The 25,951-nt window shown below is 43.3% G+C and overlaps 1 protein-coding gene across 2 annotated transcripts; it reads left to right on the top strand.

Moving 5' to 3' along the window:
• The first annotated feature begins 395 nt into the window (after nucleotides 1–395).
• LOC133961439 (cytochrome P450 1B1-like) lies at nucleotides 396–3,013 on the top strand. 2 transcript variants are annotated; one of them, XM_062396541.1, is made up of 2 exons: nucleotides 396–520; nucleotides 634–3,013. In XM_062396541.1, the coding sequence occupies exon 2, from the start codon at nucleotides 660–662 to the stop codon at nucleotides 2,247–2,249; it is 1,590 nt and encodes a 529-aa protein (XP_062252525.1). In that variant the 5' UTR covers nucleotides 396–520; nucleotides 634–659; the 3' UTR covers nucleotides 2,250–3,013. The 2 variants fall into 2 exon arrangements, with proteins under 2 accessions (XP_062252525.1, XP_062252524.1); XM_062396540.1 differs by having other exon boundaries at nucleotides 404–520; nucleotides 631–3,013.
• The last annotated feature ends 22,938 nt before the right edge of the window (nucleotides 3,014–25,951 follow it).

Genomic DNA, 25,951 nt, shown 5'->3' with positions numbered 1-25,951 from the left:
TTAGTAGTAGTAGTAGTATTAGTATTAGTAGTATTATTAGTATTATTAGTATTATTATTATAATTTTTATGTGTCAAAATGTGACAAAAACATTTAGGCCCCACATGACATGTAGGGTTGTTAATCTTTAAAACTGTCTCTGTTATGCTCTTTGGCAGCACAACTATAAATCCTTATTTTTTTTGCCAAACAGGTTCCATTAAGTAGCTGCTCCCCTCCTCGTCCTAGATGGGACAGTGCTGGAGGGAGGCCTGAGAAGGAGTAGGACTACGGTCTGCAGGCTGGGGTCAAAATGGGAGGGGAGAGATAATAAAAACCTGAGTCGCTGACCCCTCCCACTGTAGAGATACATATAAGAGAAGTGTTAAGGCTTGAATCTGCATTCTTCTGAGGTGGTCATCTGAAGACGTGCTGCACCAGTGCTAACCAGTGGAGCTGATCGAGCCCTTCTCAACCCAGCTTCTGTGGAGGAGGGGGAGTGAGACAGCATGTGAGCGGTGCTTGGAACCCCTTTCATTTGGTATGGCTATTTTATCCATCTGAAAAGTAAAGATCTGTATTTATTCCATTTTAAACTGTTTCTTTGAATTGTTTTTCGCATTTTAAGTGCAATTTTCCCTTTATTTGAAGCAGTGGATGACAAACTACAGCACAGCACAATGGCTCAAGTGGACTCTGAGTTCGGTGTGAAGGGCAGCAGCATCATCAGGGAATGGAGTGGACAGGTCCAGCCGGCTCTGGTGGCCTCCTTCGTTTTCCTCTTCTGTCTGGAAGCCTGTCTGTGGGTCAGAAACCTCCGGCTCAAGAGACGACTGCCGGGACCCTTCGCCTGGCCCGTGGTGGGCAACGCCATGCAGCTGGGCCAGATGCCGCACATCACCTTCGCCAGGCTGGCCAAAAAGTACGGCAACGTGTACCAGATACGACTCGGCTGCAGTGACATTGTGGTTCTCAATGGACACAGGGCGATCCGTCAGGCTCTGATTGAGCACAGCACAGAGTTTGCAGGCAGACCCAACTTTGTCTCATTTCAGTTTGTGTCAGGGGGGAAAAGTGTAACTTTCTCCAATTACAGCAAACAGTGGAAGATGCATCGGAAAATTGCTCAATCAACAATTAGAGCGTTCTCATCCGCCAACAGCCAGACCAAGAAAGCCTTTGAGCAGCAAATTGTGGCAGAGGCCACAGAGCTAGTTGAGAGTTTCCTTCAACTCAGCGCTCACGGCCATTATTTCAACCCTGCTCATGAGCTGACAGTGTCTGCAGCTAATGTGATTTGTGCATTGTGCTTTGGAAAACGATATGGACACGAGGACGTTGAGTTTAGAGCCTTGTTAAAGCATATAGATCAGTTCGGACAGACGATCGGGGCCGGCAGCCTTGTAGATGTGATGCCATGGCTTCAGTCTTTCCCTAATCCGGTTCGCAGTGTCTTTAAAAAATTCAAAGTCCTGAACAAAGAATATTTCATGTTTGTCCAGAGCAAAGTGAAGGAGCATAGAGAGACATTTGATCCAGAGGTGACGAGGGACATGAGCGATGCGTTTATCGGCAACATTGACAACTCTGACAGCGATAACGGGCTCACCCCAGGTCACGCTGAAGCGCTGGTGTCCGATCTGATCGGCGCAGGCCTGGACACTGTCTCTACGGCTCTTCACTGGATCGTCCTTCTTCTGGCAAAACACCCTGAAATTCAAACCAAACTCCATGATCTCATAGACAAAGTGGTGGGCCCGGACAGACTGCCATCGATCGAGGACAGGAGCAGCCTCACGTACCTGGACTCCTTCATCTATGAGACTATGCGCTACACCAGCTTCGTCCCAGTCACCATCCCCCACTCCACGACCTCAGACGTCACCGTTGAGGGCGTTCACATCCCCAAAGACACGGTGGTCTTCATCAATCAGTGGTCCGTCAATCACGACCCCCTAAAGTGGAAGGACCCACAAGACTTTGACCCCTCGCGCTTCCTGGATGAAAGTGGCTCCCTGGACAAGGACCTCACAAACGATGTTATGATCTTCTCAGCAGGGAAGAGAAGGTGCATCGGGGACCAGATCGCCAAAGTTGAGATCTTTTTGTTCGTCGCGATTCTGCTCCACCAGTGCAACTTTGAGAAATGCCCCGACGAGGACCTGTCTTTAAATTGCTCGTATGGTTTAACACTGAAACCTTTAGATTACAAGATCGCTGCCAAACTCAGGGGAGGAAAAAGCTGTGAGACTGTGGTTTCAGCAATTTAAGAAAAGCAGTATGAGGTATGTCTTCTGGAATAAATATGTATACCTTGTATGACAGAGGATTTTTTTTATAGCTTTTGATTAACCCCCCAAAAATGCAAACGATAAGCTTGTAACTTCTGCTGACATTTGTGAAAGTTATTTCATAGGGAAAAAAAGCATTGGTTAATGTATTAAAACTATGCATCCTTACTAAGAATAAAAGTAATTTCTCAGCACAAAGAAGATTTCGCTCCTCGAAACCTGGAAGTCTAAGCGAATGAGAAAACCTGAAAATATACTGTGTCATGTAAGTGGCAGAAAAAGATGTCATGAAAGCTTCGATGTGGTCGCCCATAAACACAATGTTGTTATTTATATGAGGCTATTTAGTGGAATGTCTCCCGAAATGCAATATAAACTGGCTGGTGATGACTAAATGTCCTTTTCAGTGCTGATGGGGAGAAATGATGAAGCAGCTGTGTGGTCAACATCCCCCTAAACACAAATATGTACTGGACTTTATTATATATTTCAGCTCAATACAAATACAATGTGCATATCATTACATTCATGTGCTCTGAAATCCTGCATGATGCTGCTATATCCAACGACTTGTGTAAAAGCCACTAATCAAACTGCCTTAGCTCACATAACACTGTGCAATAACCTGTATGGTGATAGAAGCTAACCAATGAGTCACAATGACCCTGTCTGCTACAGTTTGTACTCTGCCGTGCCACTAAAAGCTTGTACAATGAACGTCCAATAAACAATTTTGTACTGATTCCGACCTGAATCTGTGGGATGTGTATATCAGCCGAAGAGAATCATAAAGGCGAGAGAGGTCAAAGAGATAATAATAGATCATGATGTCTGGTCTCGGTGTTGTTGTAAAACTTTAATGTGGGTTACAGGCCCGGCATGCCCTTGTTCCCCCCCCCCCCCCCCGCCTTACAAGCAGCCTGTGACTCGGTGCATCAGCGTTAAGCAGCCGCGAGCTGCACTCATCAATATTTAACACGGGCCGCGCTGTACTCTTGACTGCTGTGTCATTTTTTTGGGTCCTGAACGAACACATCGTTCAGATTCACACACTCAGTGAGCAGCCCTGCATCTCCTAAACTGATGTCATGTCTAATAAAAGGTGTGAATTTCAAAAGGCTGAAAATGAATGGCACTTCTTTAACACTTAGCACTTTAACTTTGGGCGGGGGGGTGGGTGAGGGGGTGGGGGGTCACCCTATCAGAGACTGTTACGGGGGAGGGAGGTTGGCTGGGGTGAGTCAAATCAGGTTATATTTGAATAATCTACGCTTGTCAGCCCAATTTGTATCACATCCCTGGAGTGGTTTCATTTGGTTTCTTCTGCCACTGTTTCGGTTGCAGATTGGGTTTGGCACATGTTTTTTGGCCCAGTAGGAGAAGTGGAATGTAAATAAGAGCATTTTAGTTGAGTGCTGAACCTAGTTGGATTTTTGCGCAAGTAACATTTCACGTTAAGGTTCCATAAAGATAAATGATAACTTTGTTACCTCTGTCAAGTAGCCTGTGTTTTCATCCCTTCCCATTTTTTTGTTTGTTTGTTTGTTAGTAAAATTATGCAAAAACTACTGGAAAGATTTCAACAAAACCTTGCGGAAGGACGTCGGGTCGGGGAAGAACCCGTAAATTGTTGTTTGTTTTATTTCACTTTATTTAACAATTGTGAGATGTGTTTTTCAAAATTTTCCTTGATTTCTCAGAGAATAATAAGAGAATGGATCTTGATGAAAAAAATCAGGCATGTTTAGGGGACTGATATTTATGAGTGCTGATCTAGTACATTTAAATGTGGCTTCATAAGGGGCATTCTACTGAGCCATTCTTGTTAAAGATCAAATAATTTGTCCCGAAACTATTTGTCCTGTGTCTCAATACAAAAAGGAAGCATCTGGCTGGGTCCTTCAACACATTTCAGACGTCGCCATTTTGTTTGATTTATTACAGTTTGAGGTGGACAAATTATGCAGTATTTTACAAAAAAAAGTGGATAAAGGAGTGGAATTAAACTTGACGTGAGGTTTCTTCTTTTTTACATCAATATTCATCAAGTGACCCCAAGATTGGGAAACACTGGACTCAGCAGCCCTATGATATATAAAACAGTTAAATCTGCAATATGCACCGATACATCAGTATAGCATCTATAAAAAGAATAGATCCTCCTGTGTTTGCACCCATGTCTCCATAATAATGACTCTCCCTTATTTTCTATCCCTTGTACAAAATATTTGCTCAAGTCATGTGATTGGCATCTATTCCAACAAGTGCAGTCAACAAACCTCCTGAAATTCTTCCTCCCAAGTAACTTTTTTTCTATTTCGGGAAAACCCAACCACTGGTTGCTCAACATTTATCCTGCTATAAGTATGCTCCATAAATGTTTGTTTAACTGAGGGTTAGCAGCTCATCATTTTCATCCCCCCGTCTTATTTTTATGTCCACTCTCTTCTACCATGAGATGCCTCAGTGAGTGCACGTGAGTCTACCAGCAGGAGCAGGAGTGTGGATGGAAACTGAGGTTTTCCCTGGAGTTAATGTAGAGCAGGCTGGAGACATTCTGTCCCGTTCACACACTCTTTCTCTCCTGATTTCTCGCTCATTGCTCTGACACCAAGGGGGCGGGGAGTTCAGGAGACAAGCCACCTGAACTCCCCCGTCTGCATCGCTGCTTCCCAAAACATCCATGAAATGTGATGAAAGACTTCCTTTCACCCTGAGTCACCGGCTCCGCATCCCCTCCGCAGACCGGCTGAACTGTGGAGGCTGACGGTTTCTCTGAGGTCGTTCACATTCTGCACATGCTCAGAGTGACCTCCCACAATGTTCTCACCACCAGATACCAAACCGCCCCGCTGGAGCTTTAACATGCGAACTGCACTCACTGCTATAGGCGATGCACAGTGAGGTAGAATCACTTAAAAGTAGACAAACAAGCAGGCAAATTGTCCAGAAAACCTCTTTCCCCGTCATCTGCAGAAAACACAGCATCACATTGTGTCTGTGAACAGCCGTGTGTGTTCATACAGCCAATCTCCCCCCCAAGACCAACACACTGACCACAGCTACACTCCAAATCCTAAATGTTGCAGACAAACAATGTGATTGTAATTTTGCACGCTCTTCAATCTTAAACAAGGAAAGCACCAGACACCACAGTGGATCATTAATCAAAGTATTACAGAAGAGAAGCATTTTTCTTTGGTTAACAAAAACAACTTCAGGGGGAAAGAGGCTCATGCAAAATAAGTATGAATCAAGTTTTTCCCACAGGACAAAGGTGACATTAAAAACAAGTCAAACAACCATGAGCGCACAGAGGTACACACATACTCACCTCTTTATATTCACGTGGTAAATGGACTGTATTTATATAGTGCTTTTCAAGTCTTAACCACATTCATCCATTCATACAAACCTCCAGACGGTGTGTATTTTATAGAACACACCTGTCAGGGGCAGTTTAGGGTTCAGTATCTTGCCCATGGACATTTCAGAATGTAGACAGGAGACGATTCCGTGGCTTTTTCTGTGTTCTCCCGCTTCCTCCCACAGTCCAGAGACATGCAGATTGAGGTTAGTTTGAATTGAGACTAGAGTGAATTGTTGTTTGTCCCTGTAAGTTGGCCCCGTGATATGCTGGCGTGATATGTCCAGGGTGTAACCCACCTCTCACCCCATGTCAGCTGGGATTGTCTCCAGCTCCTCTTGGACACTATAAAGGATAAGCTGTATAGATGATGGATGGATGAACACTGGATAATAAGAGGGAAAGGAAATGAGAGTTGACACTTCAATAACCCTGGTCACTTTTCAACATGATGCCCTGAGTATTAAACAACCGCTGTCCTGCATCAGGCCTAAACGTGTCCAAACAAACTGGAAAGAGCTGTGATGTGCGTTATGATTCGTTGTAATATATTCCAGAGTCTGTTTGATGTTCCACTTGTGAGTTCGAAAAATGTTTCCTCTCTCTTCAACGCCCCTGTGGAATTATGTCATGGACGTAAACACTGAACAGGACTTACAATGATGTTCCACTCGACATTATAATCAAAGTCGTGCCACCTTGAGGCTCAGCGTCCTGCATTAGACTCTGTGATTTAACACATTACTAACATACGGTCAAGACCTGCAATTAGTGACCTTCACTTCATGTTCTGGAAATACAACCTCGTCACAAAGACACGTGAAGTGGCCCTTTTCAATAAACAATGACCCAACTCATTATTTCAGGGTGGGACGGCCAGCGTGTCCGAGCTGGGTTTGTGTTTTGGAGCGATGGCAGAAGAGGGACCTTTGCTATGAAATTACACTATTCATTTCCATTCGCCATATTCTCTTTCCATATAACAAACAATTATTTTCATGAGGTGCAGGAGGAGGTGGTCCGTAGTGGTCAGTGTGAGAACACAGCTAGCGTGTGGCGTGTGGTTCCTGAGCATGGACGGGAGTTCACATCACGGTCGGTCACACTCGAGTTAAAGTGTCTGATTTTGTTTGATATGGAAACTGCGCAGCAGTATTTCCATGTGATTTATGTTAAGTGACGTGATGTCTGTGGTGTTTAGCGAAATGAGATGAAGATGGAGGAGCTTGCACCGTCTCTCCCCAAGTCACCATCTGCCATCACTGAGACAGGCTGAGGCTGTGCCAGGTTTTCCACCTTCTCCTAGTGATGGAGGAAGTAAATCAACATAAAAGAACAAATAAATAGGCAAAACTGACTCAAGTCTGAGGCTCGGTTGGGGCCTTTTCAGATATTTCTCCACCAGTGAGTGCTGCTGCTGCTGTGGAGGAGGAGGCAGATTCCAAAGATGAATCTATACACACACGCTGAATGGAGAAGTTTAGAATCGCTGCTGGTCGGGTTTTAGTTAGGAAACTGCAGGGAGTTTTAGTCCGGACGGGTAGAATCGATAATGTTTTGTGTTGATGACACACCCACAACTACTTTTCACTCACAATGTGCTGATAATGAAAATTAAGTGGTATGGCTGAACCTTAATATTACCTGCTCTGATTGGAACAGTGGAACAATTCCCCTTTCTCTATTGAAAGTACTGATATTTGCTGGCATGTCAGGTGGAGGAAACGTGAAAAGTGCGCAAAAGAAAATCCATTGAGTACTTTGTACTTTGTACTTTGTTCCATTCAACCACTGCTCCCGAGGTGACGTTCACATTCTTCAGTGTGTAAACATCTGTACTTCCTCACTATCTATCAAGAACAGCAGACACATAACTCCCTCTTCGCTTGCCAAACCTAGAGAGCAAATTAGATTACAGCAGCATGTCTCCTACATACAACCCATGATCCCATTCATCTCATGATAAATCAGCTCTGGTGGAGCTTCAGAGAAGGTGTCTGGTACTTCCCAGTAGGTCCAGCACCTTCACAAGGCCATCAATCTTGTGCAGTGTCCGAGATAGTGCTGTCCGCTCAGATGATAATGAAACACTGGCACCACTGTTGTTGTGCAACACAGACTGGGACATCTTATGGAGGAGCACAGAGAGGGAATGAGAAGAGGATAGATTAGTTTTTTTCTTTTTCAAGAGGAAATAAATCAGTTTATTGCATTATCCTGTATTTGTCCACGTCACATGAGAATGTTGGAAGAGCTCAACGTTGTGATATCCCACATATCACATGGAGGGACAGGGGAAGATTTGTAAGATATGTATTTGTACAGAGCATAGAGTTAAATAAAAATAATAAAAATCATTAAATTAATAAAACATTCACTGTACTCAAGCCGGGTACACACAAAAGTATTTCTAACTGTAATCCGAATTTACGATTTCACAGAGGTGATTGCTGACGTGCAAATTAATGATGAGCCATCTGTGCGCACCAAAGTTAACCATGGTGTTCCACAGGGCTCTGTGCTCGGCCCAATTTTATTCTCATTATATATGCTTCCACTAGGAAACATTATCAGGACACACTCGGTAAATTTCCAGTGCTATGCGGATGACACCCAGTTATACTTATCAATAAAACCTGAACAAAGTAATCAATTAACTAACCTTCGAGCATGTCTCAAGGACATAAAAACCTGGATGACCCGCAATTTTCTCTTATTAAACTCAGACAAAACAGAGGTTATAATACTTGGCCCCAAACACCTTAGAGATGCATTATCTAATGATATAGCTGCGCTAGACGACATTGCCCTTGCTTCCAACAAAACAGTCAGGAACTTGGGAGTGATCTTCGATCCTGATTTGTCCTTTAATAGTCACTTAAAACAAATTTCTAGAACCGCCTTTTTCCACTTGCGTTATATCTCAAAAATCAGACATGTCCTTTCGCAAAAAGATGCAGAAAAACTAGTCCACGCCTTTGTTACATCGAGACTGGACTATTGTAATTCATTATTATCAGGCTCCAGCAGTAAGTCGTTAAAGACTCTACAGCTTGTCCAAAATGCCGCAGCACGTGTCCTGACGAGAACAAAGAAAAGAGAGCACATTTCTCCTGTGTTAGCATCGCTACACTGGCTTCCAGTTAAATCCCGAATAGAATTTAAAATTCTCCTCCTCACCTTCAAGGCCCTTAATAATATGGTGCCATTTTACCTTAAAGAGCTGTTAGTACCTTATAAACCCACTAGAGCACTCCGCTCCCAGAATTTAGGCCTACTTGTCGTCCCTAAAGTCTTTAAAAGTAGAGTAGGAGCCAGAGCTTTTAGCCATCAAGCTCCTCTGCTGTGGAATAAACTTTCACTTTCAGTTCGGGAGGCAGACACCATCTGTTCGTTTAAGAGTAGGCTCAAAACCTTCCTTTTTGATAAAGCTTATAGTTAGAGCTAATTAGTGCGGCAGAACGTTACTTGTTCCCCGGAATCCCTTTGCTTTATCACCCGCAGATCCAGGGCCTCTGTGGCCCCACCATGGATTGCGGTTTGTTGATCGCGCACAGGGGGTCGCGATGGTGGATACAGTGTGGCGGATTCTGTGTCGTGTGGGCTGGTCGTGGTGGTGGTGGCGGGCCCTGTGTGGCGGATTCTGTGTCGTGTGGGCTGATCGTGGTGGTGGTGGCGGACGGTGACTGTGGACTAGAGTAGCGTTCTGGTCTGGATGGTGGATCATGGTCCTGTTGGTTGCTGACCATGGACTGTGATTGCAGCAGGACTGCTTGGCATGTCATGTTGGGGTTGTCCTTCGGGATGCTTACCCTCATCAAATGCTGCTAGAGACTTTAATCTTTAATCTTGAAGACTTTAATCTTGATGATGTTTTCCTGCACGTGGCATCTATTGCACTTCTGTCCGTCCTGGGAGAGGGATCCCTCACCTGTGGCTCTCTCTGAGGTTTCTACGTATTTTTACCCTGTTAAAAGGGTTTTTTAGTAGTTTTTCCTTACTCTTGCTGAGGGTTAAGGACAGAGGATGTCACACCCCTGTTAAAGCCCTATGAGATGAATTGTAATTTGTGAATATGGGCTATACAAATAAAATTTGATTGATTGATTGATTGACACTTGAAATCTCACGAGATTTTTTTTTTTTTAAAGAACCATAAAGAAGCAGTACCCCCCCCCCCCCCCCTTTTGAATAGGTGTGGAAAACCTATGTGGTTAAACATGAATTCAGAAGAAAATCGTGAACATGGACGTTATGTGTTCTAAATTAAACCTGACAGACATTACATTACATTGCATGTCATTTAGCTGACACTTTTGTCCAAAGCGACTTACATTTTTAGAACACTCAGCATTTATGAGACAAAATGGTTTACCACTAAAATCAACAAATAAGCCAAGAGAGATTACATTTACTATCAAAAGAGACATTTTGCCCCATCTTCTAAGCGAGTGGGGGAGTTGCTACACACACACACACAGAGAGGCTGAAGAGCCGCATGCAGCTCCAGAGCCGCGGGTGGCAGACCCCTGTGTGGAACCGAATTTGTATGATGTATTGGACGTTTTTGTGTGTCCTGTGGCAGCAGTGTCCATCACTTTTAGCTGTCCTCTGGAAACACTTCCTCTATTTACAACGCGTTTCTCTATTTGCAGCCCGGTGCTGCGCATTTGTGTATTTGCTGCGCACTTTTGGGATTTGCTGCGCATTTCTGTAATGTGTTGTGTTGAGTTGTGAAATTTATGAAGTTGTTTTCTCACTTTGATTGTGTTTTGTCAACTTGCATGTGTTTTCTTAAGTTGCTGTTCGTTGAGCTCTCAGGGCCACCGTACCCAACAGACAGGAGGAGAACATGCAAACTGCAAGTTGGAATTCGAACCATCAATACCCTTGTTGTTGGTGCTAACCACGTTTTTTTTCGAGAAAGTTTAGAAATCCCCTTAAATGGATATGTTGCACTATATTTTATGAACAAAAGCCTCCTCTCTTTCTACAACATTTTGGAACACGTCTGTGGAAACTTTCTCCAAGAGCATTTGGGACTGACCTTGAGTTGGTGTTCCAGTATATTCCAAAGGGGTTAAGTTCACAGGACCTCTGTCACACTGAAACAGGGAAAAGGTCTTTACCAAACTGTTGCCAAGTTGGAGGCTTTTCCCCTCTAAATCATCATTATATGCTCCATAGCATTCAAATACCCCTTAATATGAACTATGGGGCATAATTCAAACAATAGCCCAAACATAGAGGAATAAATCAAGTTAGAAAATTTGGAAAAAGTGTACTTTTGGCAATGTATTATATAATGGGCGATAAACAGTTACTCTCAGTCTGAACAGTCTGTGTCTACGGTCTAAAACAGTGGCAGATGTGCAGCCAGAGTAATCATCTGAATCCACAGTGAATATATAACATTGTCTTATCTTGAGAATCAGAGAGCAACATATTATCACCAGAGACACCAGGGTCAATCAAGATGTGGCCTCTGATATCCACTGTCTCATATATATATATGATAGAGAAATTGGGTCATGACCCTGTATCCTGTAATAGCTTGCTGGAATTGTAGAGAGTCTATATATGAAATTCCAGTTGATAAACTGAGGTATGTAATATCTTCTAACCAAATCTCCTAGAAACGAGAAACAATAGTCACAAGCTCCCGTGTCAAAGAAGCTACCCATAATTCAGCTCTCCGCTACAGCAGAACCATTCTCCTCCTTCCATCCCTCGCTTTCACGCTATTCCACTCCAAGCCCTCTTCTTGGCAACGCTTTACCCCAGACCAAAACAATTTTGCAATAAGCTATTTGCGTTCGCGGGGATTCGTTTTCAGTTGTTTTTGCATTCTCCTTTTGTAGTGGGCCCTGATTGCCTGTCAGAATTTCCCCTCTCACTGCAGAGAAGACGGGTTTAGACTCTCTCTCCTGAAAACGCCTCACTTTAATACTTGGAGCTGTCCGCACTTGGAGCTTGTGTTTGTTGACAGTGTGAGATTTTATATTATTGTAGTGCAAGAACTGCACATACAGTCTGCGTGTTGGGCTTGTTTTGAAGTCAATCATGTTCACCATAAAAATATAAATTCTATTTAGATTTTACAGGGAAGTTAATTTGTTGTGGAATATTCTCAGAACTCTGGTACTTTTTGGTTCCCATCATCATCACAAATAGATGATACAGATGACGCTAGTTTAATTGCTCTCACATGGACACACATACTGTATATACATAGACAGTGTGCACCCTATGCTTTATTCAGCACTCATTAGCTTCATGACAGCACACAGGGCACAGGGACACAAGCAGCTCACATGCACCTACAGAGGTCAATGTCTCGCTGACGTTTCTTATGTGAGACAATTAGAGGGCAGCATGGTGGAGCTGTGCATTGCAGCGTTGCCCTCTAGCAAGCAGGTTCCTGGTTCAAAACCTTGTTCCTTCTGTGTGGGGTGTTCATGTTCTCCCATGTTCTCCGTGTCATGCATCCTCTAATCTACTCTAAATTGACAATAGTGAGCATGAATGTTTGTTTGTCCCATTAAGTAAGTCCTAGAATACGTTAGTGACCTGCTCGCGTGTACCCTGCCTCTCGCCAAATGTCCGCTGGGATTGGCTCCAGCCCCCTTTTGGTCACGTGAGACGTCGATGACGATGCGCCAGAGATTACACAAACGTTTGACCCCGCAATAACTAACACTGGAAAACGAAGCATGACATTTTGATCAGGGCCCAACAGAGTCCAATAATATATTCGAACTTCCACAGCCTGTTCCTCCGAGACACACACTAATATTCATTTAGACATCAGATGTGAGCCGGATGTCAACGTGTGGGCGTTTGTGTCTTGAGTTTTCATCAAACCATCAGCTGGACTCTTTTTGAGGGTGAATCCACGCAGTTAAGAGGCATCTGAGAGTAGGGGGGCAGGGGGAGGGCGCTGAAGACAGAACCAGAGGTCCCGGAAGACGGCTTGAGCCGGAGCGGAGGTGCAGATCATAAAGAATAACACATCGGGGATGAAGGGTGCTTATGGAAATGCTGGGGCTAAAACAAGGTTCCGGAGACACCGTTTACTCAGCCTGCCAGCATTAGAGCAGTTGGCCGCTTGTTCCTCTCTTCCTCCTCCTTGTTCCTCCTTCCTCCTCCTCCTCCTCCTCTTCCTCCTCCTCATCCCAGCGCGAGGTGCCGAGCTTCGTCCCACTGAGGGAAAAAGTGAGAGGACACAGAAGCCGGGCATGTTCTGACTGTCAAAGTCATGGGTAAGCACTGTTTTAGATTTGTTAAAACGGGGAAGGGGTTCTGCATACCAGAGCATAACCTCTGACTCGCATGACTGGATACTGGGAGAAAAAAACTGTCAGGTTTACTGGAGTGTGAGGCCATGCAATGTGACTGGTGATCACTAGTTTGTGTTACATTATTAGATCTTTGGTGTGGGATCACGGCATTATGTAAGACATTCAGGTGCATTCAGCTATGAGCATGCAGCTCTCCTCTCTGCCTGCCTTACTTGGAAATAGTTTGAGTCTGTTTACTCCAATAACAATCCTAAGCCAGGCCATTAAAAGATGGTGGATAGTAAAATGTTTTTGGAATAGTTATAGCTTTCATAATTATGAACTCAAAAAGCTTGAATCACGAAAATATCCTGTGTGAGTTCACTGGCAGTGGGCGATTACATAATTCAGTTTAGGCAAAGAAGGAGTTAACACATCTAAAGTGAGCAACCTCAGTCTGAACCACTGTGCTGGCTGTGGGATGTTTCACATGGGGGCCGCAGCTCGGCTTTCAAATACAATTACACATTCGTGCAAATTATACACATTGTGTCCAAACCCATACCCAGTAAGATCACTTGGAAAAATATTTGCTCCTGATATCCTCAAATGAAGATAAATTACTTAATTGAGAATCACAATAAGGTCTCGTTTTCCTCTCATTACCATTGTGCATGGGTGCAGAGTATGAAGTAGAGAAGGAACCGTTTTTGTTTCAATAAAGTTAGGAATCTGGAGACAGTGAGAAAGGTATGTACATTTAGACAGGAGTCAGAGAGTGGAAATAATTGATCAGAAATAAATGATCGAAACAATTTTGTCAAGTTTGTGCTTCTCAATATTCAATAAACATCGTGGTTGGGAAATTGGACAATAAATAAAGATGGAGGACACGTCTCCACTTCCTCCGGCTATACAAAAGCTGCCATCTTGTGCATTTGGAGCCAGAGGCCATGTCATAAATTACTCACTAATCACTAAATAGTCCACCATAAATGAATTCGCCATTTTTTCGCCAATGTTTAGTGAACTTTCAAATCCCTATAACGTGCATTCATTGCTTCCCATAATGAATCATGAAAAATTGTGTACAATCATTGGTCACTAACCGAGCAATATCTACAGTCATGCATTGCTCACGCGGTGGAGTGACGAGAGGAGAGAGAGCACACCAATCACAAGTCAGTCTCAGCCATCAAGTCATCCAATAACTAATTCGAACCATCTTATCAGAAACAAACAACCCACAGCCACATTGTGACATGAACTGTATAAAATGAAAGCAATTATCTGTGAGAACAATGTCTTTGATGTGTACTTTAATGTCCCATCCAGTAATACTGAGGAGGTTGAATTTAAGGTCTATATTATAGCGAGCCACCAGGGGGCAATCGAGAGGCTTTCACTTTTTGGGAGCCGTCATGTAGGACATCCTGAGATACAGTGTATGATTGCATATCCCATCCCAAGAAAACAGGGTGTGCTTTAGTAAATGTCTATCTGCACTGAAAGAGGAAATATGCTCCCATCAAGTTGCAAGTGTAGTTTCACCTTTGGGAGGTGCATCGTTGAAATCAGTCAAGTGCCATTTGATGACTCAGAGGAAGAGGGAGCTCTGGTATGAGTCAGATTGCTGCACACGCACACAGGTGGCGTTGGTTTTGTCAGCCGGTTTGTTTCCCTGAGATGAGGAGACACAAGCAATGAAAGGAGCATCCACCACCTCCCTGTCCGGCCAAACTAAACCAACCATCATGCACAAGCCAAGCTCCAGTAGGCAGTAGGCAGATCAGGGGAGTCAGGAGTCGGGGTGTCTGCTCCAATTCTCCAAACTAGGATCAAATAGCAGAGGAGAACCCATTAAGCAAGTCCTGGACTTTGGCTGACTCCCCAGCAGCATTGGCCCCCTCATCATACCCCCCTCCCCTTCGACAGCAACCCTTCTCTCTTCTTTTTTACTCCTCCCACGAGCACTCCCACCCTCCCACCCTCTCCCCCCCCCCCCCCCCCCCCAACGGCTCGGCTGCCAGGAACTAAGATGTATGGGCCTCTGCAGAGAGCTGCCTCCAAGGTAGCACTTCTTTCCTCTGCCAGCAAAAATAAGACATTCTGCTCTCTCTCTCTTCCCCCCCCACCCCCCCATCCTTGTCTCAACAATACAACACGTCTCCCCACATCACAGTGGTCAGAGAGCAGCCAACAGCTACACTCGACTTTGCCCTTTCTCCCCTCTGATTCTGAGAATAATATACTTTGCCCAAAGAAAATCCATGCAGATCCAGGTTGAGCGGCAACATGTGTTCTTTGAAATAGGTTGCTATGTACACACTGGAGCAGACCACTTGTTGCGTTTGTTGTTGTTATATGTCGGAGATGGGAATAGAATGGGCTACAGAGCATAGGGACTTGGCCACGTTTTAAAAAACAACAGAAACAGTTCAAGATTGCCCATTAAAAAGTCCGGCCAACTATCTTTAGCACTGTGCAAAAATATTGGAAGAACAAAAGTGAGTATTGGCATGAGGATGAAGAGATGGACATACACACACAGACACACAGGTTTGAGCACTTTACCCAGGACCTCAGAAAGGCATCTTTAGGCTTTGGTCCCCATGAGGTCTACTGGTCCTGACAAGGTCAGTGACAAAAATGAGAGCACACACACACACAAACGTACATTTTTCAACCTTGCTAACTACTGATGTGGCAATTTTGGAAATACTTATTGATTAAATTATCAATCAGAGTTCCACAGTTGTAGATAGTAATTTCAAGTGACTGAATAGTGGGTTAGGGTTAGGTGAATTTCCTTGGTGTGTGGATAAAGTTTTATCTTATCTTATCTCTTACAGAAGTGTGATTGAATCTTGTGCTTATTTTCTCTTCTCTTTGATCATCGCACATTTAAAAAGAAGAAAAACTACACGTCATTTTAGCCTACAGCAAATGGAGAAATCCGGATGTCATGCCACCGAATCTTTTTGCCTTTAAATGATCTTAACGACCAGCTCTGACCTATAATTAGAACGGCATCAAGTCATTTAATGTCTGCAAATTTTACAGACTTTTACATCCAGCGAGTACGTTTCTAATAAAAGATCAGAAGGCACTTATATATTTGACAACATCCATGCAGCACGGACAATCTATAAAGCAAATTGGCGTATTGCGGTGTCTGACATCTGTCTTTGTACTTATAGGTCAGCAATTGTGGGGCAGACCAACTTGAACGTATTGAAGTGTGAAGGTCCGCTGACGTAATGGATACATCTGCATTTTCAGGGCCAGTGTGAACATGTGGACACTGGAGTGCAAAAAGCACGGCCGGCTGTGTCCTCCTGACTGGCCCAGCTGAGAAAACACTCCTGGCAGCTCCACTCCACAACATAAAAACTGAATTCCTTCAGTCACATCCCATGGTACTCATTTGCTTTGGCCTGGATCTGACATCACACCTACTCCTCATTTCATAACATACTGCGAGGGAAGAGTTTAACGTGCAGTACATCACCGGCTGATTTATGTTGAATCGTAAAAGTTGGTACTGATCCTGATGTAGCATGTCGGCTTTTGAGTGAGAAATACAAGGTCGTCAAGAGATTTTTGCAGGAGAAAAGTGTGCTTTATTACGGCAGTTCAGTCATATCCAATTCCATCAAGTGAAATGATTGACTTGGGTAAATGCACTGTGATGTGTTAGAGTACAACCGAGACGGGTTTCATCAAAACTCAGCAACACATAAGAGGAGAAAGTCAGGGATCTATTTTCCCCAAATAACTTCTATTTTCAAGCTGGGGACGGGGTTGCCTGGTAAACAAATTATTAAAGCTGTACAACTGAATAGTTTTACACCAACAAAGGGTCCAAGGATTGTAATCTGTAAGGGATCTCTCACACAGATAATTGTCACCCATCTATACGCTTCCCCTCAGCTTTAATGTATAGTTTTTGATCTTTTCGATTTATTGATTTGGTTTTCAATCTCACTATAATCTCCAGTAGGAAGCTCAGATAAACTCAATACAGGCTAACTGCCCCCGCACCAAACAACACAGACACATTTAGCAACCAGTCATTGTACATAGTAGAGCATTTAGCTGCTAACAACCAAGATATTTCCCTCAGGTGTTGGTGGAACAAAAAACAACATAGCTAAAAGGGCAGTAATTGTGTTGAGTCATAGATTGGATTAGATTATATTCAACTTTATTGTCATTGCACAGTACAAGTACATATACAACGAAATGCGGTTTAGCATCTAACCAGAAGTGCAAAAAAATGGCAGTTAAAGTGCAGAGATGGAATATGTAAATAAATATGAAGTACAGTTAGAAATATACATGGAATATAAATGGAAATATAAATGGTATATGAACAGTATTAAGAGGTAAGGTATGATATAAGAATGATGAATACACTAAGAACAAGATAAATATATAAAAATATGAATACACTATAGGTGGGATAATACAGTAGGAATAAGTTAAGTGCAAATGTACAAATGCTCAAATGTTCAAATGTTCAAATGTGCAAATGTTCAGTGGATGTGCATAGGTAGTCCAGAATGAATGGAGGCCTATGGAGCTCTAGCTCTAAAACATAATGGTTTGTTTTTAAAAGTTATATCGAAAAACAGTGACATTTAAATAGTGCAGTAGTGGCATTAGACTTGATTTGTCCCTTTTTACTCTACTTACCTTTTCTGTAAGAATTTACTATAGATACTATACAACATCAGAGTGTTGACTATAGTTACTAACAGCACCATGACCAGTGAGCAGCTGTTATAATAACCAGACTAACATTTGGCTATCAGGCAAAAGATTCTCCTGGTGCTCGCTCAGAGGCTCATGCAACTTCATTCACTTTTCTTAAACTTCTAGTGCCAACGAGGAAGAGTGTCCCTCACAATCAGCTATGAATCCTCAGCTGACCCATCAGCATGCTAGGGGCAGATTGCCCTCCTTGTAAGAAGAACAAATGGACATTAGTGGTTTTCTTTTATTTCAATCCTAAGTTTGTATTTACCTCGTGACTGCGCTCTACGTGCATTGACGCCAATTTCAGTAAAATGGCATTAACAGCAGGCTCTGTTTGAAGAAAGTACAGCTGAGGCTCATGGGAATGTCATTATCATATATGAGTTTTCCAGATATATGGTCATAAACCAAAGTCTCTGACAAAAGGATATTTTAGATGAAAAGTTTAAGGATCACGACAAATTGTAAAATGTATTAGCTATGGGCCTTGAATACCACGGCAACCTATAATAAAAAGAATATAAAAACCAAAACGATCGAGACTGTGTGGAATATTCACTGACGAAAAATACATCTTTTAGCAAAAGTGTAAATACAATTTATTGGACGTGCAGTTGGACACAATTTATCACAAAGCTGTGGTCAAAGACGTTTTCAGGATTACCACATATAAATTATTTCCCCACACAGCAAGAGAGGACAAATGTCTGTAGCTGCAGAAAAGACTTGATAGAGCTGAAACGAAGAGTTTGAATGAGCCCTGATGAAATTTGCTGTAGCTTCAGTAATTCAGTAACTATATGTACCTCTTGTAACGGTAATACATTACATAGGAATGGGATCACACTATTGATACTGACATTATTCTTTGTTGCCATGAACACTTGAGATCCATTAATGTACAAAGGGGGAAAAATGCAGATTAATTTAACGCAGAAGCTCAGACATAAATCATTGAACTGAAACAACATATTGTAAGAGAACCACATATGTTAATCACTACTAATCTTGGTCCTTAGCTTTTATCCTCCATGCATCTGTTTTCTAACAGCTCATGGGAACTTGTGGATGAACATGTCCCTGCTCATAAACTGGTGTGGTCACACAGTGGTTTAATTAGAGTGACTGAAATGTTAACCATTATCCGGTGGCCTTATTAAAAACATATAATATGATGATTTTTGAGTTTTTACGAAACACTCATCAAATCATCGTCTGCCGATGAGAACAGGCTAATTAGCAACAAAGTTTGATAACTTTCTTTAAGGTCTCTCCAGACATTGTAAAAACATTGAACAAAAGTACTACAGACAATATAGCAAATGCAATTATTTAAGAAAATAGCGCCACTATTGCCAAGGTTCATATTTTCACAGATTGTTTATTCTTCTCACATTGCAATAATTAGGCTTGTGTCAATTCAGCCTATTCAAACAGGATTGGGGAATAGATGGGATTGATACAGTACAGAAGAGCTGGAGAGAGAGCAAAAGCATGAGCCGGGACTCATTGAATCCTCAAGCTCTGTTCTGACAGAGGAGGTAATCAGGGCATGGAGCTTTTGTGCTCAGCCTATACAAATGGCAATCAATAAGTCTGACAGATACTTTTGAGGTTATGCTACTTCAAATGGTTTGAAAGTTTCTACGGTGCAATTACAAGGTGCTGAGCTGTCTTGCTTTCTTAATGTGGGATTCCTGAATTTGAAATCTGACTTCTTCCACAGCTTGATCCAGTGAGTTTGGATGAGGCAGTCATTGTGAGGTTGTTTCCATCTGGTGAATACACCTGAAAGGGATGATTTAATAAAAAGAAAAAAAGAAAGCCAAATATAAGTATATTTCTTTTTAAATAATGAAAACAAAAATAAGTGAACCTAGAAAAGAGAGGAGAAGGATACAGAAAGCCAACAAGACTCTTGGTTCACCACATTTCCTGGAATCCCTCTCATGCCAGAATTGGAAAAGAAGGAAGACATTTGTTTAGCACAAGGAGCGCTAATTTGTTAGAGTGAAAATTAGACGTAAGCAGGCCATGTTGCGCAGCATGCCAACCACAACACACATGTGTAACGATGCACTCACAGTGAGGAAACAGCCAAAGCTGGACCAATGGAATTCCACAAAGGCCAAGGACATTTATCACTGGATGTAGAAACAGCTAAACATGAGAACGGTCTGATGCCAAGGGCGAAAAGTGCGTGCAGCCAAAAGTGCTGATTGAACGGGCGGGGATTTGAGGAACAGGACAAGGAAGTAACTCACTTGAAAAGGAAATAGAAAAAAATCTTGAGGCATATTTCACTTTGGCAGGTCCTCACCTTGGTAATACAAGAACGGAGAAGCAGCGGGAGAGGTTTTCAAGAGTCTGGCATCGAGGCCAACGAGGCATTTGCTGACATTTTATTTGCATTTGGACTGAAACTCGAAATCCCCTGGATCGCACTCATAGCCGCTGCATGTCATCTAATGCGGTCAAATAACTCGTGATGAAAATATTGTGTGTGATTATCTGGCAGTCGCTCGAGTCTCGTAGGGTATTTAGAGGTGTAACAAAACGCAGACATATCTTCACGTAGATGCGTTTAGGTCTCGCTGACCTGCGAGAAGCAACTGCTGTCCAGCATCTCTTTAAGATAAATGTTGGGAGAAAACAGATAAAAGCCTTCCATGTGGCATGTTCTTTTCTGGCTCAGGCCTCTGCCTCGCTGCCAGAGACCTCTGCTTAATGGAGTGGTACAGAACAGACAAGGGGGAGTAAATGGAGACACTTTTTTGGGGGGGGGGAAATGCTGAACCTGAAGGAAAACAGTCCTCCCAAATGACTGTGATGACTGGGGGACAGAATGTGCACTAATCTGGGTGAGCGGCCAAGCCAAACAGCCCGAGGGGGTACAGGGGAAGCCGCAGCCAGGAAGAGGGGAGTTCAAATAACATATATACGGAGGGTGGACGGGACAAGGCGAGACAAATGCCATTACAGCGCAGAAAACAAAAAATTGAGAAGCCTGTAGAGAGTTGTATGAGTGTTTCCTCTGAGGAGGGGATCAGGGTCTATTTGCACAGCAATATGGAGCCACCTGTTTAATGGTGCTTAACGTGCACAAACTCAAACATGCTGCACACGCGAAATAGCCAGCCCTAATGTGAGTTGCGGTATCTCTACCTCTGCCTTTCCTTTTTTTACTCACGCACACACACACACACACACACACACACTTGATGTCCTCCTGGGTGCTGTGTTTTCTGCACAACGGTATGTGCTGCCAAGTCACACAGCTTGAGCTGCAGGGAGGTCCAGAAGCCCAGCGGGAGATGGTACGTGACAGAGAGCAGGCTCCGTCCGATTGTGTGTGTCGAGTTGGAGGAGCCGGAGTGGATACTCTCCAAAAACCCTCAGTGAGCTTGCATGAAGGTATACATTCTGATAAGTGGCAGCTTGGTTGGGCAATTACATACGTGCCCATGTTTGTTTCTGTGGAAGGAAGAGGATGCGACATCTGATATCCACATGGCTAAAACCATTTTGACCACGTTTGCGGCTTCATGGGGCCTATAGCGGGCCGGTAAAATAAAGAATACAACAAGAGACACACAACGTCAGCGGCGCTCTCTGTGTTGGTTTGTGTGCGTGTGTGACCGGTTGCATGCACATGTGTATACAAACTGTGCCTCCACAGAGCGGGGGGGGGGGGGGGGGGTGTAGGAGGGGAAGAGCGAGGCGTGGGCATATGCGCATCACGCTGCATCGATTGCCCGCTCCAAACTCTGAAAGTGATTTTCTCACCGTATCTTGGAGGAAATTATTCATTAGGCCGTGGCCCAGTTCGGATCGGGCTGACATGGAATAAGAAGCAGCCACTCACCCCGGGCTGGGGGATTTGGAGCGAGCACCAAGACGAAGGGGAAGATGGGAGGCAGCCCATGAAGGCTGTGATGGGAGGGGGGGGGGTGCAGGCAGTCAGAGGGATGGGAGGCAGAGCGGCAAGAGATGTAGGAACGGAGAAGGGGGAAAGGGGAGCCTCTGTGGCTTTGAGTCAACAGTACAACAGCTCCCAGACAAGATTGTCTTTCCTGGAACACCACAGGGCCACTCAGCACGAAAGAGAATAATGCAACGTACTTATCTTTCAAAGGTCATCTTGAACACATCTTTGTCAAATGTAGTATCCTGCAGTATCCTGTCCCCGTGCTGCAGCCTTCAGGGACACTTTTGCCAACCCAACTCAGTTCAGACGACGAGTACAATGTGGTCGGATTCGTATTTAAATCAGGAAACCCAAACCAGAAAGGCAGCCACTGACTGACACATCACTTTAGTAGCTTTTCTTTTCAGTTTTCACCCTCGTTTGATCGCTTTAACACTAATCTATCAGGCTGATCAGCTGGTTTTACTTTAGACTCTGTGTGATGTGTGAGCGCTGCATTTTTGGTGCTTTCACGATATCTAGGAATACATATTGAAACGTAAGAAAAATCCATGGCTCGGATTGTCAACATGACATTATTAATTAGACTCCCTGTCATCATATTGCATTCCGTTTACCGTGGAACATCGGACGTTCCCCGCTGAGTTTTCTGACCTCGTACCTCTGTCATCCCCAGTGTTCGGGTGTAGGAGAAACACCCATGTGATGTTGAACAGCTGCAGTTTCTAACTAAGTTCACATCTAAATTTGATGAATGACCAACTTATGAGCGCACATACTTTTCATTATTAAACCACAAATGTAACCGGACAATGTGTTTCAAAAGTTTAAAACCACTGGTGAACAAATACATATCAAGATTGATGTGCTCGTGGAGGATGTGTCTTTTGTTTTTTTTAAATCAAACCAGAGTTAATATTTATTTCCCCCCGCGTTTTGCATCATTCAGGCTTGCTATGAAATTCGATGTCTTATTATGTCCATGTGACAACCTGTCAATGACACTGTGGTTATTGATCAGACTCAGAATGATGTTTCAATGTCGTTTTCTATGGAGCGGGATGTCTGTCCCAGTTCTCTGAAGCACAGGGTCATTTTACAGCCAAATCAATGAACCAGCCATAACTCCAGATGTCCCAACAGTAAACTTAGTTAAGATAAGATAAGATAAGGTAATCCTTTATTCGTCCCACAGTGGGGAAATGTGCCTATCAGTAAGTTACATGTCATTTTAAAGTAAGTTAAAGTAAATAATTTTTTATAATTGTAGAGGAATGTAAAGGCCACCGCATTTTTTACAGTAGCCCAGACTGGACCCACCAAACACCCTTTGAGTTTTTATGACAACTGAAGGTTATCACAGCTTCTCTTTCATGTTTGGTAGGGGAGGGGTATTCAGCTGCAACATGCAACTTCACCACTAGATGTCACTAAATTCTACACACTGAACCTTTAAGATTTGTTCTGATATCCCTAATGATAATAATAACTAGGAATTATTTGGCAAAAGCATCAAACTTACAACTGAAAATTCTCATCAAGTGTGGATGAGGTCACGAGGGACATGGCTTAAGTCCGACTTCCATCTGGGACGTGTCAACATCCTGGAGTGACCCACGAACATCAGTGCTGATAGGAGATAGGAGGGTCTGATTAATGTGGAATGCAATGTGGTCTGAACGGAACATCAACACGTGTTGAAGATAACCAAGGCTCCTCCAGAAGTGGTTAGAGCTGCAGGGGAAAGAGAAAAAGGATGTGGGTGAAAAGCGAAGAAGAGAACCAGCACAGATAAAAAAGGGAGGCCTGGATTACTTGTTAAGCCTCATTACTCAAACTCCCACTCGGTTTAATAAAGTACAAGGCGGGGAAATGGAGTGAAAATGCAAACGTCAAAAGCACAGAGCATGTAGTTCTGCATGTGTGTGTGTAGCCGTGTGGGTATCCATGTTTCCCACATGACCTCGTGCTTCAGCTGAAGCTTGTAATAAAGCAGCAAATTATGAATTAGATAAGTGTCAGTGAGCCATTAGTCTGGGAACAGAGAAACCATCACGACCACACTACATCTAAGAATGTGACTTTCTGCCCCCAGATTCATCTATCATCTTGTGAAACCATAACGGCCCATGTGTGTGAGCACATGTGTGTTTGTGTGAGCGCCCAAGAGTTTCCACTGAGTTACTGACGTTAGTCGGAGCAGTCTCCATGTACCTCAAAACCCCCAAAACGTGTTAAATGGTCAGATTCCGGATGCGTGATGGTAATTTACTAGTTATGTGTCGCAGCGAGACAGCAAAATCACACGTAATTTATCGTCCTGCTGCGCTGAAGTGAAGCTTCGCAGTCTTTCTGGTGATGTATAACTTGTTTACTGATATGTCTGAGGTTTGTGGCGCTGCTTGCGTGCGTCACTTACACTTCCAATCACTCTCCGTCAGGAAATCCATTCCGAAGCATTGCGAGGGAGCCCCGTCAACACATGGCCTCGATCAGAGCGACCTGTGCCATGACATCATTGTCACATAATCGACTCTCATCGTCCACTACTCTCTTTCCTGCTTTGTTGTCAGGACAAGTGAAGGCCACGGTTATTGAAGTCGCCCCCTTTCACGTGATTATAGTGCTGGGTGTGCACTGCGATGTTAAAGACTGTGCCTCTGGAGATTCAGTTCTTGTTACGTGGCAGACAGTCGGACTCTTCGTTTCAATTTATTAATGGAAAATCATGGGATGTAACGTCTGCTCCTGCAGCTGACACACACACACTTGTCAACAGTCCTCATGAATCCAGAGCACCTCTGCCTTTCATGCTGTGAAGCTTAGCATCCCAAAGTCAGTAACCATGGCAACAAATGATCAAATTAAGTCATCAGGAGAAGATATTATTTTATTCTCTCCATCATCACACACATCGGGTTACAACAACCAGTGAAACTTGTGCGCTATCAGTGTGCTGCTTTTGCTGCTGTTGTTGTTGTTGTTGTTGTTGTTGTTGTTGTTGTTGTTGTTGTGCATTCAATAAAGTCAAGATCTTCGCTGCTGCCAAACTCATTGTCATCTCATAGCGGTTTTTTCTAGCAGCAGCCATTCCTCTTGTAGTGAGGCTGCGGCGATACTCTGAGCGGATCACCTCTCCAGGACTCGTTCACAAACAGCAACCACATGCGGCAACATATAATGCGAAACATGATAATAACCACAAGGCCTGATGGGAACTGTGATCTGACTCAGTCCTGGCGGCGCACTTCCATGTTGTCATTGTTCTGTTCAGTTAACCATTCCATCTTAATGTGCTATTTCCTGTAGAGATGTGATAATGGTACATTGAGTGAAGAGTGAAATATTATTTTTCATTGGATGCTACTTCATACTTCTATTCTTCTCCAGATGTACGTTTGGAATTGTGATGAAATTAATTTGACATTTATAGTCATTTTCAATTATAAGATTTTATGTATGTTTTCTGAGAATTGTTAATTGGCATTAGTGAGTAATCATCAAAACAGTTACAATATACAATACAATATCCAAAACAACAACAAACTGGTGACCTTCACACTGAGAATATAAGGTTTTAACAAAGGTTTGAATCGTTCAAACACACAGTCCCCCCCCCCCGCTGCTGCCAGTGTTCCATCAAAACCATCCCCACCCTCTGACAATACTAGGCAATGGCACTGTCACTGCATCCTTGGCTTAGTGCTGCTTAAAACAGTGTGATTGGTTTAAAGACATAGAGAGAAGCCGGAAAGCATTCCCCTAACTTTCAATAACACTTAAAGGGTGTGCATTTAAGTTTAGCGATATCATTATTAGTTTTCCTTTGGACATTCAGACGGATGTTTAACTTTGGGGGCCAAAACGTGGGAATAAACACTTTTATGATGTAGCAGAGAAAATAAATATAGCTTCATGAATAAGCTGACAAGCGATGGTCATGCTGGAGTCTAAAGAGAGATGTTTGAGCTGTTTGAGAAGCCTTGCCTAATTTCACAAGAACTGAGAGTCTTTTCAGTTCCTCGAAAAACTTGAAATCACGAGGGGAGAAAAGCGGAAGTTGGGCTGAATAATTAATATGTGAACAAAAACATTTACTCCAAGATGTGATCAATCATTCGGTGAGAAAGTGAATGCCGAGCGGGGCAGCAGATTTCGGTGTTGTAAGTTCATAGAGGCTGATTTGGTCATAAATAAACAGCTGTTCCTGGAACTTCTTCTGATGACTCCCAGATGAATATAACTTGAACAAAGAGGATAAATGTTCTGTCTCTAAAGCATCCGAGTCGGCTGCAGTATACCTTACTAGTGATAATTAGTCCAAGCAAATGCACATTACTGTGGT

The sequence above is a fragment of the Platichthys flesus genome, chromosome 10 (genome assembly GCF_949316205.1).
Source record: "Platichthys flesus chromosome 10, fPlaFle2.1, whole genome shotgun sequence".
Classification (NCBI taxonomy): domain Eukaryota; kingdom Metazoa; phylum Chordata; class Actinopteri; order Pleuronectiformes; family Pleuronectidae; genus Platichthys; species Platichthys flesus.
Note: the sequence above shows the minus strand (reverse complement) of the source record. Positions and strands in the feature narration are given on the sequence as shown.

Bases quoted from the DNA above. Each gene is read 5' to 3' on its own strand.
- LOC133961439 (XM_062396541.1), top strand. From the start codon at position 660: ATGGCTCAAGTGGACTCTGAGTTCGGTGTGAAGGGCAGCAGCATCATC.